The 15,897-nt window shown below is 43.5% G+C and overlaps 1 protein-coding gene across 2 annotated transcripts; it reads left to right on the top strand.

Moving 5' to 3' along the window:
• Window positions 1–5,541: 5,541 nt before the first annotated feature.
• Window positions 5,542–13,877, top strand: LMOD2 (leiomodin 2). 2 transcript variants are annotated; one of them, XM_015853108.3, is made up of 3 exons: window positions 5,542–6,047; window positions 9,503–10,864; window positions 11,201–11,648. In XM_015853108.3, the coding sequence occupies exons 1-3, from the start codon at window positions 5,775–5,777 to the stop codon at window positions 11,225–11,227; spliced, it is 1,662 nt and encodes a 553-aa protein (XP_015708594.2). In that variant the 5' UTR covers window positions 5,542–5,774; the 3' UTR covers window positions 11,228–11,648. The 2 variants fall into 2 exon arrangements, with proteins under 2 accessions (XP_015708594.2, XP_015708584.2); XM_015853098.3 differs by lacking the exon at window positions 11,201–11,648 and adding an exon at window positions 13,695–13,877 and having other exon boundaries at window positions 5,557–6,047.
• The last annotated feature ends 2,020 nt before the right edge of the window (window positions 13,878–15,897 follow it).

Raw genomic sequence — 15,897 nt, 5'->3', positions numbered from 1 at the left:
GCAGAGCGGCACTTCTACCACTTGCGCCACAGGGGGGATTCGAACTCCGGGCCCCAGTGTTGCAAGGCGGCGTCTTTAACCACTGCGCCACCGGGGCACACATTGACTAGATGTAATTAAATGCCCTGGCTTTGATCCAGGCATGCTTTGGGGTAGGGACTCCAATCAGTTTGGGGGCAATGTCTGAAAGCAGTGATATCATTTGGTCTCTGTTTCTCATAAAATCTGACAGAAACAGCTGCACCATGCTGATCAGCTCTCTGAAGAGCCAGGCATTCAACTATGGTTACATCAGCCTTTGCAGTACCAGTGAGATGGACTTTGTAGCTATGTTTTCATAGCTTGGTATAGATCCAAACCACATCCATGAGTTCTAGGACCAGCTATTCCCTTTAGAGTCCATAATATTGCTTATGCCTTCCACAAAATTTCCATGCACTGGCTACTATCTAATCTTGGAAGCTGTCAGGGCAGATCCTTGCTCTGGATATCGTGTGGGGGTCAGTTTTACTGTTTCTCTGCAGGTGTCAGTGTTCTGGCTTGGGCTCTTCATGCCTGAGCTGCCTTTTCTCAGTTTATTTCTGATAGCATGTGAGCCAAGCATGGAGAAACAGTCACAATGTAGTGCTCTTTTGTGTCTACCTTTGGTTAGATAAAAGGATTTTCCTAACATTTATTTGAGGAAGAAAAAGGCTTCTAAAATAGCCAACCATTTAGCTATGGTTTGCATGGGGGAAAAGTGGCGTAAACTCATGAACGCTTGTCTAGGTAGTAGAACAGGTCTCATCTCTTTAGGCTTTCCCAGAAATCCCTTTAATATGAGCCTTGTCATTACTCTCTTTACCTCTGTCTTCATCTTTGTAGCCAGCTTTACCTCTCTACTACACTTGGCCACAACTCTAGTCTGCCTGCTGAGGCAGACCATTTAAAGCCTTCTTTCCCCCTTCTTTTGTTACACATATGAGCCTTAGCTCTGATAGATCTTTGCTCAAGAAGTTGATATTATGAAAAGTAATACCAGCCCAAGTGAATTTCAGCCTTAATGGCTCTATTCTGTCTTATTCTCTGCCTGACCTTTCTACTGGAAATCGTTTGTTTAGGATGCAGGAATTAAAACTGGAACAATGCCATCCAATATTTAATTGCATTTTCAAAGTTCACATTTTCAGTAGAAATCCTACAGTTGATCAAGTCTTAATGCAAAGCCATTGACTTCTCACTGACGCTCTACATATTGTGTGCATGGTAGACACAGTGCCCAGAACTCCTATCAACACTGATATGGCCTATTTAAAAACAGACATAAATAAAGAGAATCAAATAGAAAATTTACTTCCCACTGTTGCTTGTATTTCATTCCTTATTATTTGCATCATTTGTTTATATTGCCAACACACTGTTAAAAATACTCCGACATAAAAATAAGGAAACGCTAATTATAGAAGTACATGCGCTGCTCCTTGAGTGTAAAGACATAGAGGTATTCGGGTTTGTTTTAATCTGAAAGGCAAATGGTAGGTTTGGCTAAGCTGCACAGGAGAACTGGGCCTTTGGCATTCAATAAAGGACTAAATCCATGCACTTTATATACTTACTTAAAACATAATAGTGCGTGCTCTCATGTGGACATACGACTTAGGGTATATTTACAAATGCTGTTGACAGATGTTATATATTTTATCATGCTTTTAGGGGAAGACTAATCTGAGCACAGCTGCCTAAATAGTGTCCCATGGAAACCAAAAACTGCTTTATCTGCATTCAAGAGTATATCTGCTCCTTTCTCTGCAATACAGCGACCTCTACTTCCTGCCCCAAACCATTGAGCAATATTGCCCTGTAATTCTACACAGCCTGAATGTCTGTACATCAGTAGTGAGTGAAATGATTTCTATATATAGCTCTTAAATCTGTTGGCAATGTTTGCAAAGAACACCAAGATTCTTTGGAAAGATAGGAGCAGCTTTATGAAAGCAAGAGCGTTAGGATCATCACTGTGTACAAAGCAATTGATCTTTTCGGGGTGGCTGAAATTGGCACTGGGGAAATGAACACTCATTAGCGATATGGGGAAGAGCTTACATTGAGCAAATCCATGGCAAGAATAGTTTGTGCTGATAGAGATAAGCAGGTTCATCACACCTTTTCACTTTTCTTAATAGGCTGAGGAGTTTGTTAGTCTGGAAATGTTTTTATTTTTACCCAGATGAATTTTTTCCCAGCAGTCAGGTTCACCTCTTGAGTCCCCTTCCAAGATGCATCCTTGCACTCTTCCCTTCACCAGTACTACCAAAGCCCCTTCATTTATTTTCCATGACGTGTATTTCTATGACTGTTCTGTTTTCTGGATAAGCACAAGGCAACCCAACACTCCTGCCATCAAAACGCATTAGATTATGGGTTACCCCGTGGCTTGGTGGTGTGTGATGTTCTCCAGACTTCTGGTTGCCATCCCAGCAGCTGATACTCCCACCTGCTGTTTTCAAAACGAATCTGAGCAGCAAGGCCGTCCACGTGCACACATTTTTGAGTGAAAGCTGATCATTGTTTGTGATGGGACTGAGTTGTTAAGCTACAATCAGGACCTGGAATCTGCCCTCCCATTGGCCTTAGGGTGTGCTGCCAGGGGTCAGCAGGAAAAATCTATCATTGAATTAGGCTGTGGAGCCTAACTCCTGAGCAAATGCTGCTTTTGGTTCAGTTGTCTTTGAACTCATCCCCAGCAGAGCTAAAGGGTAAGGTCTTTCTCTCTCTGCAGACTCCCTGCTTACAACAACACTAGTAGAGATGATGGACAGCAGAATAATCTGGCATAGAGAAAATCAGCTGAAAAACTGTTCTTTCAAATACCTTCAAGTGCATGCTTTATGCCGTTTGCAATGCTGATAAATGTAGGTGATGACACATCCTTTTCAAGAACAGTATGGTGTGCACGCTTTTCAAAAGCAATACTGGTCTCTCAATAGAAAGAGCTACAGCTTGTCCCATCAGTCTGCCAGTCTGGCAGACGTGCTTGGATGCCAGGTAGCTGACCCTTTGTCTTTTCTGGCCATTTGACTCTGCGTTCCACCTGGGCCTGCAGATGCAGTATATGGAAATTGAGATAGATAACTCTATATACGTACATATAGGGGGAGGAAGGAGAAAGGAGTGTGAGGCAGGAGAGGGGTGTGGAAAGAGCGGAGGAAAGGAGAGGCCAGGGAAAGGAGGCATGGAAGGCCACAGCATTGAGGAGACTGAGAATGGAGCTTGAGGCCTTCAGGAGGGCTGTACACCAGAGAAGGCACTAGGTAAGGAATATGAGTGCAAAAGAGGTGGGGAAAGGCAAGAATGCACAATGGGAGGGAGCAGGAAAGCCCAGACGTGCTGTGGCTGCATTGTTTTTAACATGCTCTATGGCAATTGGACCCATTCCTGCCGCGTGGGCTGGCGTTTTGATACAAGCCAACGCATCTGTCTGACAGGCTGTCCTCATGAGCTGTGACTGAAATAGCCAGTGTCATGGGGACAGGCCACGTCCCACGCCTGAGGACAAGGTTGTACAACACTGTGCTTTCCTATCTTTTGCCCTGTGCTCACCAGACTAAAAGTGAAGTTTAAGCTTTGGATTTTGCTTGGTTGAGGATGCATACTGCCTGTCTGATGCTGCTCTCTTCCTTTCAATAGCTGGGTCAACGAATTATGGAAACTTGTGAAAAACAGAACATTTCTGAAGCCACTACTTGAAATACAAAGATCACTAAAAAAGTAATTCCTCCTGTTTTTTTCCACAGAAACTACAACAGGTACAGAGAGCACAGTAACACTATTTGACAGCAAACTCTCAGCTACAAAACTGATTTTCAACACAGTCACCACTGACAGCCATACATTTACTCCAGCAATGAGCAGAAAGCCTGCATGCTGATCTCGTAAAAACCTGCACCAGCAGAGCTGACCCACTGTTTCACAGCTGTTGTAGTGGCATCATCACTAGAAAAATGTTGTCCACAGAGTCCATTTTCCATCGGTCTGAGAAGATGGATGCCAGGAGGTGCCAAATCTAGACTATAAGGTAGGTGTGGTAGGACAGTCCAGACAAGACTGGCAATGTGCTCCACAGTCTTTGGACTAAATTGGTATGAGGCCTGTCTTGTGTTGCAAGAGAAAGGTTTTCTTCTCTGGGCTGACTCTGAAAGTTTGAGCTGCAATGGAGCAGTCCGAGTTGATGGCTTCCTGGTGTTCCAGGAAATCCAGAAGGATTTTCCTTTTCATATCTCAAAAGACAGTGCACATCACTTTACCCACTGAGGGCTGTGTCTTGAATGTTCTTTTTCTTCATTGGGGAATTCACATATCACCACTCCATGGACTGCTGTTTTGATTCTGGCTTGTAGTGATGACACCACATACATGAACCGTAATGGTTCAGTAGATCCTGGCAAACTTGGTGTTCTTTCTGTTCCTCTGTGAACATTTGTGACCAATGTCACAAATGACCAATGTTTGGTCTCTATAAATGTTCAACAAGTGTCAAATTATTTTCAATTACATTTATATTAAATACTGTCTTTGCCAATAAAAATAATTAAAAAAAAACCCAAACTTTTATCTTTTCATCATGTTAACATTTATCATTATCGTTCCTTCCTTGTAATGTAACTGACTCTGTCTTTTCTTTCTCCCTTTCTCTCCCAGAGCACCGGTTTGCAGATATTGCTGGGCTGGGTGTTTCGCAAAACCTCACTCGCTCTATGTTCATAAATAGATAAACAATAGTGGGAAGTTTAAAGCTTTCATTCTGTGGTTCCTTATATTGGAAGATATCTCTTTCTAAAAATAATCAGAATAATGCAGTAGAAGATGTGATAATGTGCATATACATATCTATTCATTGCTCCCATGTATTTATGTTTGTGTGTGAGAACATTTTCATGTATCTATAGTGGTATACATATACACACATAAATGCAGATATAAATGTGAAGGTGTTCTCCAGCTGGCATCTGTCACCTCTAGCGAGCCACAGCTGTTGACCAAAATGCCCACTAGAGGCCTTCATTTGTTAGAGTCTGCCCAATCTACTGAAGGTAGAGACACAAGATCCCAGCTGCCCCAAACCTCAGTGAGATATCGCAGTACACAGCCCTCTCCATTAACAACATCTGGGAACAGCTGCAAAGCAATGACTTGATCCCCCCATCACTGGAGCAAGGTGAATTGACTGGCACTTCACTGAGCAATGGATGCGTGGTTTGTGAGGCACGGGCTGCCCACCTTCTCCAGCCACCACTCCACTGCTGCAGCCTCCTGCCGATGCCTCGCTTTGAAGGCAGTTCCACGGCAAGGCTGTGGGGCCCCACTGGGCCCCAGGGAGCTGGTTCCACTGGCAGCCCTGCAGCAGCCTGGGATTATGTGGATTTTCACGGCTCTTCCCTCCTGTTGTTAGAGGCGAGGCCGGTGCTAGGCCGGCAGTGTTCTCCCCACCCCCTGCAAGCCCGCTGCTCTAAATAAGGCAATGGTCACTGTGTCAGTAATCCCCTCTTCCAAGGACCTGCAAACACCAGTGGAGGGACATTCTTTCTGTTCAGATGTCTGGCTGACGTCTGATGCTTAAAACAGAGCATGCTTTCATCCCTCCGCGCATTGTCGCAAGCTCCCAGTGGTTACTCTTAAAAGGGTGCCTCAGCTACACAGGGAAACAGTTGCTGACCAAACAGGACAGGGTGTGCTCAATCCAGCCCTTGTGAATGCCTGATCCTTCCAGTTCCATACCAGCCTGACCCATCGGGACCATGTCTACCTTTGGCTACAGAAGAGAGCTTAGCAAATATGAGGACATTGATGAGGATGAGCTCCTCGCTTCTCTCACAGAAGAGGAGCTGAAGGAGCTGGAGCGGGAACTGGAGGACATTGAGCCCGACCGCAACCTCCCCGTAGGACAACGGCAAAAGAGTCTGACAGAGAAAACACCCACCGGGACTTTCAGCAGGGAAGCGCTGATGGCCTACTGGGAGCGGGAGACCAAAAAGCTCTTGGAGAAAGAGAGGCTGGGCGCGTGTGAGAAGGTAAGGCACCAGGCGCTCTGCTCCCTGTAACTGTTAGGGCTTGCTTGAATACAATGCATGTCAGAAGTTGAGTAAGCGGCAGAGAGGTTCCACTCTCACTGGAAGGAAGCGGCATTGCAGCCATCAGAATTGTCATGCCTTGGTGCTGCTTGAGCATCCTTGGCTCCAGGGTCTGCTGGCAGCGGTGGTCGGAGGGTGGCTGTAAGATATTCAGAAGTTGGCCTGGAGCAGGGGATGGGTCAAACACCTGTGTTCCCCGAAGAACAACTCACTGCTTGTCAGGCAATTTGTTCCCCAAATAAAGACTGTCATAATAAATGCTGATTCATGAGCTACAAAGCAACAGTACAGCGAGGACTCGGTCTTAGCAGGTGATGAGCACTCTCAGCCTGAGTTATTGTTCATATTGGCAGCCTCTGAGCCCTTGCAAAAACAGGCTGCAAGCCCAGGCTCATTCAAAAAGCAGTTTTTGTCTTCATAAAGGCTCTGTAATTTCAACCAAAGCGAGGATTTGGGGATGCTAGTAAGATCTTAATTTATAAGCACTGCTCCATTCCAAGTCCTGACTTACAAAGACTTGCTTTCCTATGTTTAAATAATTAAAAATAAATAAATTCATTAAAAATAAAAGGAAAGCAAAACTACTTTTAACTTCAAAGAGCCTTGATTCAGGAGTTCAGCTCATTTGCAAGGAAATAATTACAGTCGGTGCATTAGATAAAATACTTCCTTAGAGAAAAATCACTTGGACTTAACTTAGCTCACAGTAATAATAGTCACGATTGCTTTAAATGTTTCTTTAAATTGTCCTTTCCTGCTAGTGAATGGTGCTGTAGTGACTTTGCAGGCAAGCACACAGAGCACTAGCTGTCATCAGACTGTTAGTGTCAGCTTGCAGACGTGGGCTTCACTCCCTGCTTGTCAAGTCCCAGGAAGGGAATGGAAGGATTAATGTTTTATTTCAGCTGAGCCTGGAATCCAAAACCTAGACGGTTCCAAAAACTTTCTGTATGGATCTGGTTCTGTGTCATACAAAGCTTTTCCGTGTCTGTATAGCATTAACAGCGTGCACTGGCTAAAACTTATAGTGCTCAGAAAAGCCTTTATATTTTCAGAGATGTGGATGTCTAAATGTGTTCATAAACAGGGAAATGTTCACATGCTGATGTAGAAGGCACGAATGCTCACTCTACTAAAGGCAATAAGAAACACCTTCTTAGTCTCTTGGAAGCAACCTTCTTGGCCTCAACTGTCTGAAAGTTAGACACCTTACTTAAGATATCTATTTGTGCCCTTTCTATAGTTAGTGGTGAGACATCAGCCCCTTCAGCAGGCAAAATCCTGTAGATAGCCATGCAAGGGGAATGCCTTGCCTTCCAGAGGAATTTCTCTCTCTGTACTATCTATCTCAGGCCAAACTTTTCATCGAGCTGCTACCAAGCCGTAGGATGAAGCCCTACAGGCTGCCAGCAGCAGTCCTGTACCAAAATGCTGCCACAGTACCAGGGCATGACTCCAGAGATCTGCAAAGAAAACAACTCAATTTCAAAATTATTCTTCAGATTGCTATGAAATACAGCACCTCACAACGTGTGTTATGGAAAAATAAACACCATTACTCCTGAAGCGCCATTCCAAAAATTCAAGCACTTTTTTATCATTAATCTGGTGTCATCAAAAGATACCAGCAGTTGTTTTAGAGGCGTAAGCTTGTGCTCATATGTAGCTGTGTTGAAGGCTGTAATCGTGTCTGGGTAGATATAAGCATACCATAAGAATGGCTTCCTGGATAACTTGTTTTCAGCTTTTAAAAGGCTGCACACATGTGCAGAAGCTGCAAATACAAATCTCAGTGCCTTAATAAACCCAGCCCTGTTTCCACATGCAGTGCAGTGCCTTCTTGCTCAGCATTGGCAGGGCAATGGGGCTGGGACCCTGCAAGCCCTCCCAGCACTGTGCTCTCAGGGACAGCGGGTTGGAACAGTTTGATGTCATGTTTCATTTGAGTCAAATGTATCTGAACATTAACAAGTACCGTATGTTTTGCATGTGCCCCAATGCAGAAATCTGCTTAAGGCTGTGAAACAATACCGTGCAATCTGTTATTACCCTTCTTTTAACCTTTCTGTGTTTTTAGAACCAGATAATTAAGCAAACTTAAAGCTGCCCATGGTTTATAAAATTAAGCTACCAGATCAACAACAACCATGTTTTCCGGAAACAAGAAACCCAGTCACTGTGTATCCACAAAGTGGACCCATTTTCCCTTTAGTATTTTACAAAGGCTAAAACCTGGATGTTGATAAGGTAGTTTGTGCAACAACTATTCTACCTCTAAAATTTTATCAGCATTTAGCAATGGAATTAAAAAGGGTTACACTGTGGCTTGTCCAGTAGGCTATAAAGCTTATAAGCGATCTTTCTGGGCAGGAGGTTGAGGGGTGGTCATAGCTTGAGGGCTCAGTCAGGGCCCATAAAACATGGCCGTGCTTCTGGAGCTCTCCATGAGGAAAGGGGGGCTTTTCTGGGGCACAGGCCTTGCTGGTCCTGCATGTGAGGTACTGTCCTATGCAGCCAAAACTGCTGAGTGCCTCTGAAAGAACTGTGAGACATGGATCCCAAACTGACATTTTGGTGCCCACAAAATACACTGAAATAACCATGGAGTTTAGAAAAGAAAGGATTGCTTGGGCAATAACGTGTTGAAGTGTTGGAGCTGACCTGACAGCTGAACAGAGTCTTACCTCTTGTCAATCCTGAAGTGATCTGTGGTTTATTGGGATGATTACTTGTTAGCTGCGGGGATGTGTATGACTCTTTTCTTCACAAATAGCTGTGAAGTGCATATTGAACCTTTAGTATATCCAGAGTATTTTCTGTGTAACTCTTGCAATTCTATATTAGTTTTTCACATCAATACACATGTTGGCACATGCAGACACTATTTGTAAATCAAATGTTCTTTAGCTTTTTGGGTGTGCTAGTAAATGAAAGGGAGACTGTGCATTGATACAGCTGCCTAATGTTTGTGAAACAGGGAATTTGTTGCTCACAGATCACATTCATTCTGAAATTACAGTCTTGCGTTTCCGCTGGCAAGGATGGTTTCATAACAGCCCCTTGTAGGCATGCCAAATCATAAGCAGCATCCACATCACAATATCTTGTATCAAGTTTTCTCTTGGGAATGATTGTTGACATCAGGAAATCTAAACCAATTTACATTAAGCATATGTATTTTAAAGAAAATTAAAGAAATAATGGTAATAACCGGTTAGGTGCTGAAATAGTTTTTCTGCTCACTTAACTGGCTTTGTTTGTGAGGCTTTATTTTTAGCTTTCAGCATTAACTTACACAGTTTCAAGGTAATCATTTTCGAAAGAAAAAAAAAGAAAAAAAGGCAGCATTACATTACTGCAATCATTTTAACACCCGCACTTACATTTGTGTTCAGGATTCCGAGCAAGAAGAAGACAATTCAGAAGACATTCAAGAAGAGTGTTTCACAGAAAGCAATAGTGAAGTATCTGAGGAGGCATATACTGAAGAGGATGATGAAGAGGAAGAAGAGGAGGAGGAAGAGGAAGATGAAGATGACAGTGATGACGAGGATGAGGAAACACAAAATTCTGCAGCTAGTGAAAGACCAGTGAATTGTGAGGGTGGCAGGAGTTCTGGCCATGTTAGACACAAGAAGTGTAGCAGTGCAAAGAACAGTGAAAACTTGTTCAATGGCCATGATGGGAAAGACACTGAAAATCTGAGCTTTAAAAGCAGTGCCATCCACCCATGTGGAAATCCAACAGTTATTGAGGACGCTCTGGAAAAAGTTCGGAGCAATGACCCTGAGACCACAGAGGTTAATCTAAATAACATTGAAAATATTACTTCGCAGATGCTTATACAATTTTCTCAAGCCCTGAGGGACAACACTGTAGTTAAGTCATTCAGCTTGGCTAACACACATGCTGATGACAACGTCGCAATAGCCATTGCTGGTATGTTAAAAGTAAATCAGCATATCACTAGTCTGAATATTGAGTCAAATTTTATCACAGGCAAAGGAGTATTGGCCATCATGAGAGCTTTGCAGCATAACAAGGTTCTAACAGAGTTACGGTTCCACAACCAAAGGCATATCATGGGCAGCCAGGTGGAAATGGACATAGTTAAACTGTTAAAAGAGAACACTACTCTGGTCAAGCTGGGGTACCACTTTGACCTTGCTGGCCCAAGAATGAGCATGACAAGCATCTTGACAAGAAATATGGATAAACAAAGGCAAAAGCGCATGCAGGAGCAACGGCAACAAGAGTATGGTTGTGATGGAGCTATCAACCCAAAGACCAAAACCTTGCAAAAAGGCACTCCTCGTTCCTCACCCTACACGTCACCTAAGAGCTCACCTTGGTCCTCTCCAAAGCTCCCTAGGAAATCAGCACCAGCAAAAAGTCAACCTCCAGCACCCGCAACCCCTCCTCCCCCTCCGCCTCCACCTCCACCTCCACCCCCTCCTCCTCCTCCTCCTGTCATCCCAGACAAGAAAGCACCAACCAGGAACATAGCTGAGGTTATCAAACAGCAAGAAAGTTCAAAAAGAGCCTTACAGAATGGACAGAAAAAGAAAAAAGGCAAAAAAAGCAAAAAGCATGAGAACAGTATACTGAAAGAAATTAAAGATTCTCTGAAATCCATCCCAGACAGAAGATCAGAAGAAGGTTCACGGCCCTCCACCCGACCCTCCACCCCACAAAGGTCCCTCCATGACAACCTCATGGAAGCAATTCGAGCAAGCAGCATAAAACAACTACGGCGGGTAAGTAAGAGATCTTATTTCAGTAACTGACTGTGGATCAGATATAGAACAAGCTCAATTAATTTTAGAACATGGATATTTGATAAAAACACTCATAGAAATGTGAACATAAAATGCTTAGGAGGCTGTTTTCCTCTGATTAGGCTTTTATCAGCTCTCCGATTTCTATTTAATTGGGACTGTGACATAAAGTGGGTTACTTTCCTAGTTTCAGGCCTGCTACAGGACATGCATTAGCAAAAAGATCTTGGGAGAAGGCCAGCAGCTTAGGAAGGAATTTTGAGATATAGAATGTACAACAAATATAACAGGATTCCCCCACTCCCCATTTTGTAGGTGGAGGTACCAGAAGCCCTTCGGTGAAAGCCTGGGTGACAGAAGAAGCAGAGCACTGCAGTGGCCAAAGGAAGGCTGTTGGGCTGTTCACCGATGGTAAAATAGACTGTATAGCCAGCTGCTTCTAAAGTATTCTCTTAGGTTCAAACAGTTTATCTTTTCTTTTCAAAGAAATAAACCCACTAACTACTAAACAGTGCTTTAAAGATACATTTGCCTTATAATCTGTAAATATGGAAATAATTTTTTATTTAATGAGATTTCTATTGGGAAATTGCTGCTTATTTAGATATTCTTTTCAATATCGGATTGCAAATCACTGGACAAGTTCTTCACAATGAAATGTAATAGTTTACCAGCCTCTGGTTTCTTCCTACTTCTTTTTCCCTTTCTTTCTTTTTTTTTCATGAATTTACAATAAATGCAGTTTGAAGCTTTTAAGCAGAAACTTAGTCCTGAGTTTTTGTGCCTGGAAACCTTCTGGATGTTTGTGTCAAATCCATGAACATTAGGAACTTCTCTCAAAAGAGCCCAGCATCTTCCTCAACCACATCAATGAAGCATGTTTAGAGGATCGTACCTGAGCCTGTATTAGTGCAATTTCATGCTGATGTAGAAAAGAATATGGTTCATAATGCTACATGCAACTCAAATCAAGTGGCGGGCTGTGTCAGGCCACTGGTTTTGTGTACCAGGTCCTAAATGATTTAGCAGGAAAGGAAGGATGAGTGATCAATAGAACTACAGTTCATGGTGACTTAGGCTTTAAAACTTTCATGGATATTTTAAGATTAGAGCAGAAATCCATGTTGTACAAGTGCAAACTGCTGTATCCAGGCAGAACTAAGCCCAGAGCAGGGATTGAGTCAGACAGAGAAATGTAAAGGGGAAACTAGCAATCAGGTAGAAGAGGACTTCCATGAGATACCAGTTGAGCAACGAGCTTGGTGTGAATTGTCAATATGATAAAGTGGAAGCAGAGGCAGTCTGATTTGGAGATGCACAGCTGAAGGCATCTCACTGCAGGTGATGCTCTTCTTCATATAGTACTGGACAGTCCCACTCTGTCCAATTAGACACAGTTCTGGGTGCTTTAGCTTATGTGAAGGTGTGTTATCCAGAAGAAAACCAAGCAGCGGCCAAGATATTGAAGGTCAAGAAGGAATACATGTTTTTTAAAAGCAAGTAAATATTAATTAGTTCACTTATTGCAGCAATAAGTAACAGAATTAAGATCTCTTCTACATGAAACTACACAGGAGAGATGATTTTTGGTTACCCAACATGGTATTAATTAAGGCAATTAAGTGTAATAAGAAAGAAAGAATGCATTAGTGAATCACCAGAGAAGTTACTGTTATAGAAAGAAAATAATGAAGATTTGTTTTCTATTTTAAATTTCTTTGCTTTGGAAGTCACTGAGTAGAAGCATACCAAAGAACCAACTAACTGAAACACTTCCCAACCTTATTCCTCTGCTCTCAGGGTCAAAACCTACTGTCACAGGATATATGGTACTAACAAGTAGCCTTTAGTGCCTTTATAATGGCATAGTCTCCCATAGCACAAAAAACAATCAACTGTGGTCAGTATCCCGTGGCCAAATAGAAGCTGGAACTTGGGATCTTTCAAGGATGGAAGCAGTGCTGGAATTCAGCCATGGTTAAGAGGGGACCTGCAACCTTGGACGGCTGTGTGAAGGATGAGAAGCAGCAAAATGTTACATGGAATGACAGAAGCAACTCGGTAGTTGCAAAAGGCAACAAAAGGGCGAAATCAGGGAAAACACAGTGCAGGCAACTTGGAGGAAGGCAAGGAAATGGAATAAAAGACTTCAAGGAAAGAGAGAAGAGGGGGAAGTGAGGGAAGTACTTGCACAGGAGGTAAAAACTGCTATCAGAAAGGAGGATAATTCACAGAAAATGAACACTGAAAAGTGGCAGATGAGAGAAGAGAATGAAACCTAGAAAAAGTAAAGGAAGGTAGAATTCAGGTTTCAGGTCAGTAACAGCTTGAGTTACTTCTTTACAGTTCATATATTTGAGAAGGGGAAGAGAAATAGACGCAGTCCAAGCTGCAGCCTGCAGTTGCTGACACCTTGTTCATCAGTCCTGTCTCCATCACTGCTCTGCTGATGGAGATTAGTGTTTCAGCTAAAATGTAAAGTCACAGAAGCGCCGATCACTTGTGGTTATTTAAGCTCCTGAGGCACACTCCTTCCTGAAGTGTCAGTTCTGTGTCCTGGCCAAATTCTAATCTGGGTAATTACCTTCTGCCTACATAAACTTCACAGCACTTTCACTTGGAGGCATTTCAAAGCCTGTTTCCTAGCAGAGCTGTGAGGCAGGGCTCTTAAATACACCTTGTTAACACTTGATGCCCTGCTGAAGGGGAAGGCAGCCCCTTCCCTCCCTGGGTGGGCAGCAGTCCTGCACCCTCTTCTCCCAGGGGCATAAACAGCTTCCAAGAAGCCATTTGTTTTCTTTTCAAATAGGTGATGGAGCACCATATGACAAGTACACAGCACAGCTCTGAGAGATACAGTGTCGCCTCCCAGTTTAGCACTAGCCAGGAGTGGAGAGATGCCAAGTTGTGTTCCTGCTGAGTTTCAGCTCACTTGGTGCAAACACCCTGTAGTTGTGCATCCCCTGGGGCCTGGGACCTGGGGCCTGCTGCTGAGCTTACATCATTCTTTACACACTTCCCTTCAGTCACAGGAAGAAAAACAACCTCCTTTGAAGGCTCGACTGCCTTTTGTTTGGCCTATTTGGTAAGTGTATCAGCTCCTACACGTCCCTATGCTTTCATCGAGGCTGAGTGCCTCAATGAAGAGGCTCTGGGATGCAGGAAGTTCCTCGAATGAATCTGAAGTATTGCCTGTCCACTCCCTGTCAAAGATGAGACAGAGAAATCATACACACAAAAAATCTCTCCAAATGAACTGGTCAACAATGGAAGAGCTACAAATGACAATCAAGTCCTTGCTGTCACCAAAGAGGTGAAGAGGAAGGCAAATACAGCAGATTAGAGTGTCTTTAGGAGCAGCCCACATGCTCTTCAAACTTAATTTGTCTCATTGTGAAAGGCAGAAATGGCCACCCCCATGAAAAGCAGAAATAATTAGCTTTCTGATGAAGAAATAAAGCAAAACCTGCCTCCCCTGTTTACACTGAGCTGAATCTCTCCTGTGAGTGTCCCCCAAATACAGGCTGGTGAGGAAGGGGGGACCCTACAGACCATTGAGGCTACACTCTGTGGCTGAGACTGGCCCTGAGTCCTCCTGCTACCCAGCTGCTCTGCACCATGTGACACAGAGAAGCCTCACCTAGCTGCTGACATAGCAGTGCATCAGAAAAAAAATCAGAGATTAATTTTTACCTGTAGATGCAGACTTTTTAGTTAGTGCTTTATCACCTGGGGAAGTGCCTGTGCCTATAGAAGGAAAAGAAACCTGAAAAAGTCCAAGAGATTCTGTTTCTATGTCTTCTGAAATTATATGCCCTCCTGCTGAGTCCCTTGTTAAAAGTTTTATAGAGCGACCTGTGTTCCCCTGCAGCTGGGGACTCAGTAGCGGTAGATGTGCTGGTCCAGCAACACACTCTGATCACCCCTTTGGCCCCATGGAGGTTGCTCCTTCCCACTGAGCAGAGGTGGGAAGCAGAGCTCCATCTGGGTAAAGACACCTACATTGCTGGAGCCTGAGTCTGTGCTACGTGCAGATGGGAAGCCAGAGGAGCTTATGAACACAGTTCTAGCAAGATTTTATGAAGGACGGATGACCCGGGAGGTCCCTGGATGGTCTGGGAGGATGCAGGGCGGAGGGGAGCAGGAGGTTATTGCAGAGGACCCTCCCTCACCTGCACACCATCCACCTCAGCATAGAAGAGAAGCTGTGAGTATTCAAAACTCCCACCCCCCAACTCATATGGTTTCCTCAGAAGTTCATCAGATAGGTGAAAGTAATGATTAATGTAGACCACCTCCCTAGTCAAAAGAGAAATGACTCCTAACTACCTTAAAGTACCTGCAGTTGGTGGATGTAATGGGAGAAGTAGATCCAAGAACTATTCCTGGGTGTAAGCCTAAGTGAAACATCATCTGGGAGAGCGCGTACAATTCTGGTAACAGTCATGACAAATTGTTTTGAATTGGAAGCGAGACAGAAAATGGCTGGGATAATTGGGAAGCTGAAGAAGCTGTCCAATGAGAAGAAATAGGAACAGGTGGTGGGATCAGTCTAGCCAAACAAAGGCTCAAAAGGATTTCAGCTCATGTCTATAAATACTGCAAAGGGGAAAGAGCTATTCAGCCACAGGACGCTGTTAGCAGTAGAAAAACAATAGGTATAAACTGTGTGTGGCTACATTTGGATTAGAAATCAGAAGAAATTTCTCAACGGAACATGAGAGTTGTTAAAAGAACTTTCTCATTAAGAAAAGAATGGGCAAATTTGATGTTAAGATAATGCAGGAAGCTCATAAAAAGAGAGGTATAGTATGGTACGTTCAGTAGCAGAAGCCTGAAGCTGGTGACATAGAAGGTCCTGCCATTGTTATTTTAACGCAAGTAAATGTGATAACTCCACAAGATCTGCAAATTGTGATAGTATGAAAAGTTGTAAAAAGCTCCTACAATTTGCAGTAAGACTTCTTATCTTCAAATCTGCAAGTCAGCTGCAGCTTTATAAAAAGCTTATG

This window comes from Coturnix japonica, chromosome 1 (assembly GCF_054131305.1).
Source record: "Coturnix japonica strain WE chromosome 1, WE-NBRP24, whole genome shotgun sequence".
In the NCBI taxonomy this organism is placed as follows: Eukaryota; Metazoa; Chordata; class Aves; order Galliformes; family Phasianidae; genus Coturnix; species Coturnix japonica.
Note: the sequence above shows the minus strand (reverse complement) of the source record. Positions and strands in the feature narration are given on the sequence as shown.

Coding starts and splice junctions, on each gene's coding strand:
- LMOD2 (XM_015853098.3), top strand. CDS start 5,775: ATGTCTACCTTTGGCTACAGAAGAGAGCTTAGCAAATATGAGGACATT. Junction 6,048..9,502: donor GGCTGGGCGCGTGTGAGAAG/GTAAGGCACCAG, acceptor ATTTGTGTTCAG/GATTCCGAGCAAGAAGAAGA. Junction 10,865..13,694: donor GCATAAAACAACTACGGCGG/GTAAGTAAGAGA, acceptor CTTTTCAAATAG/GTGATGGAGCACCATATGAC.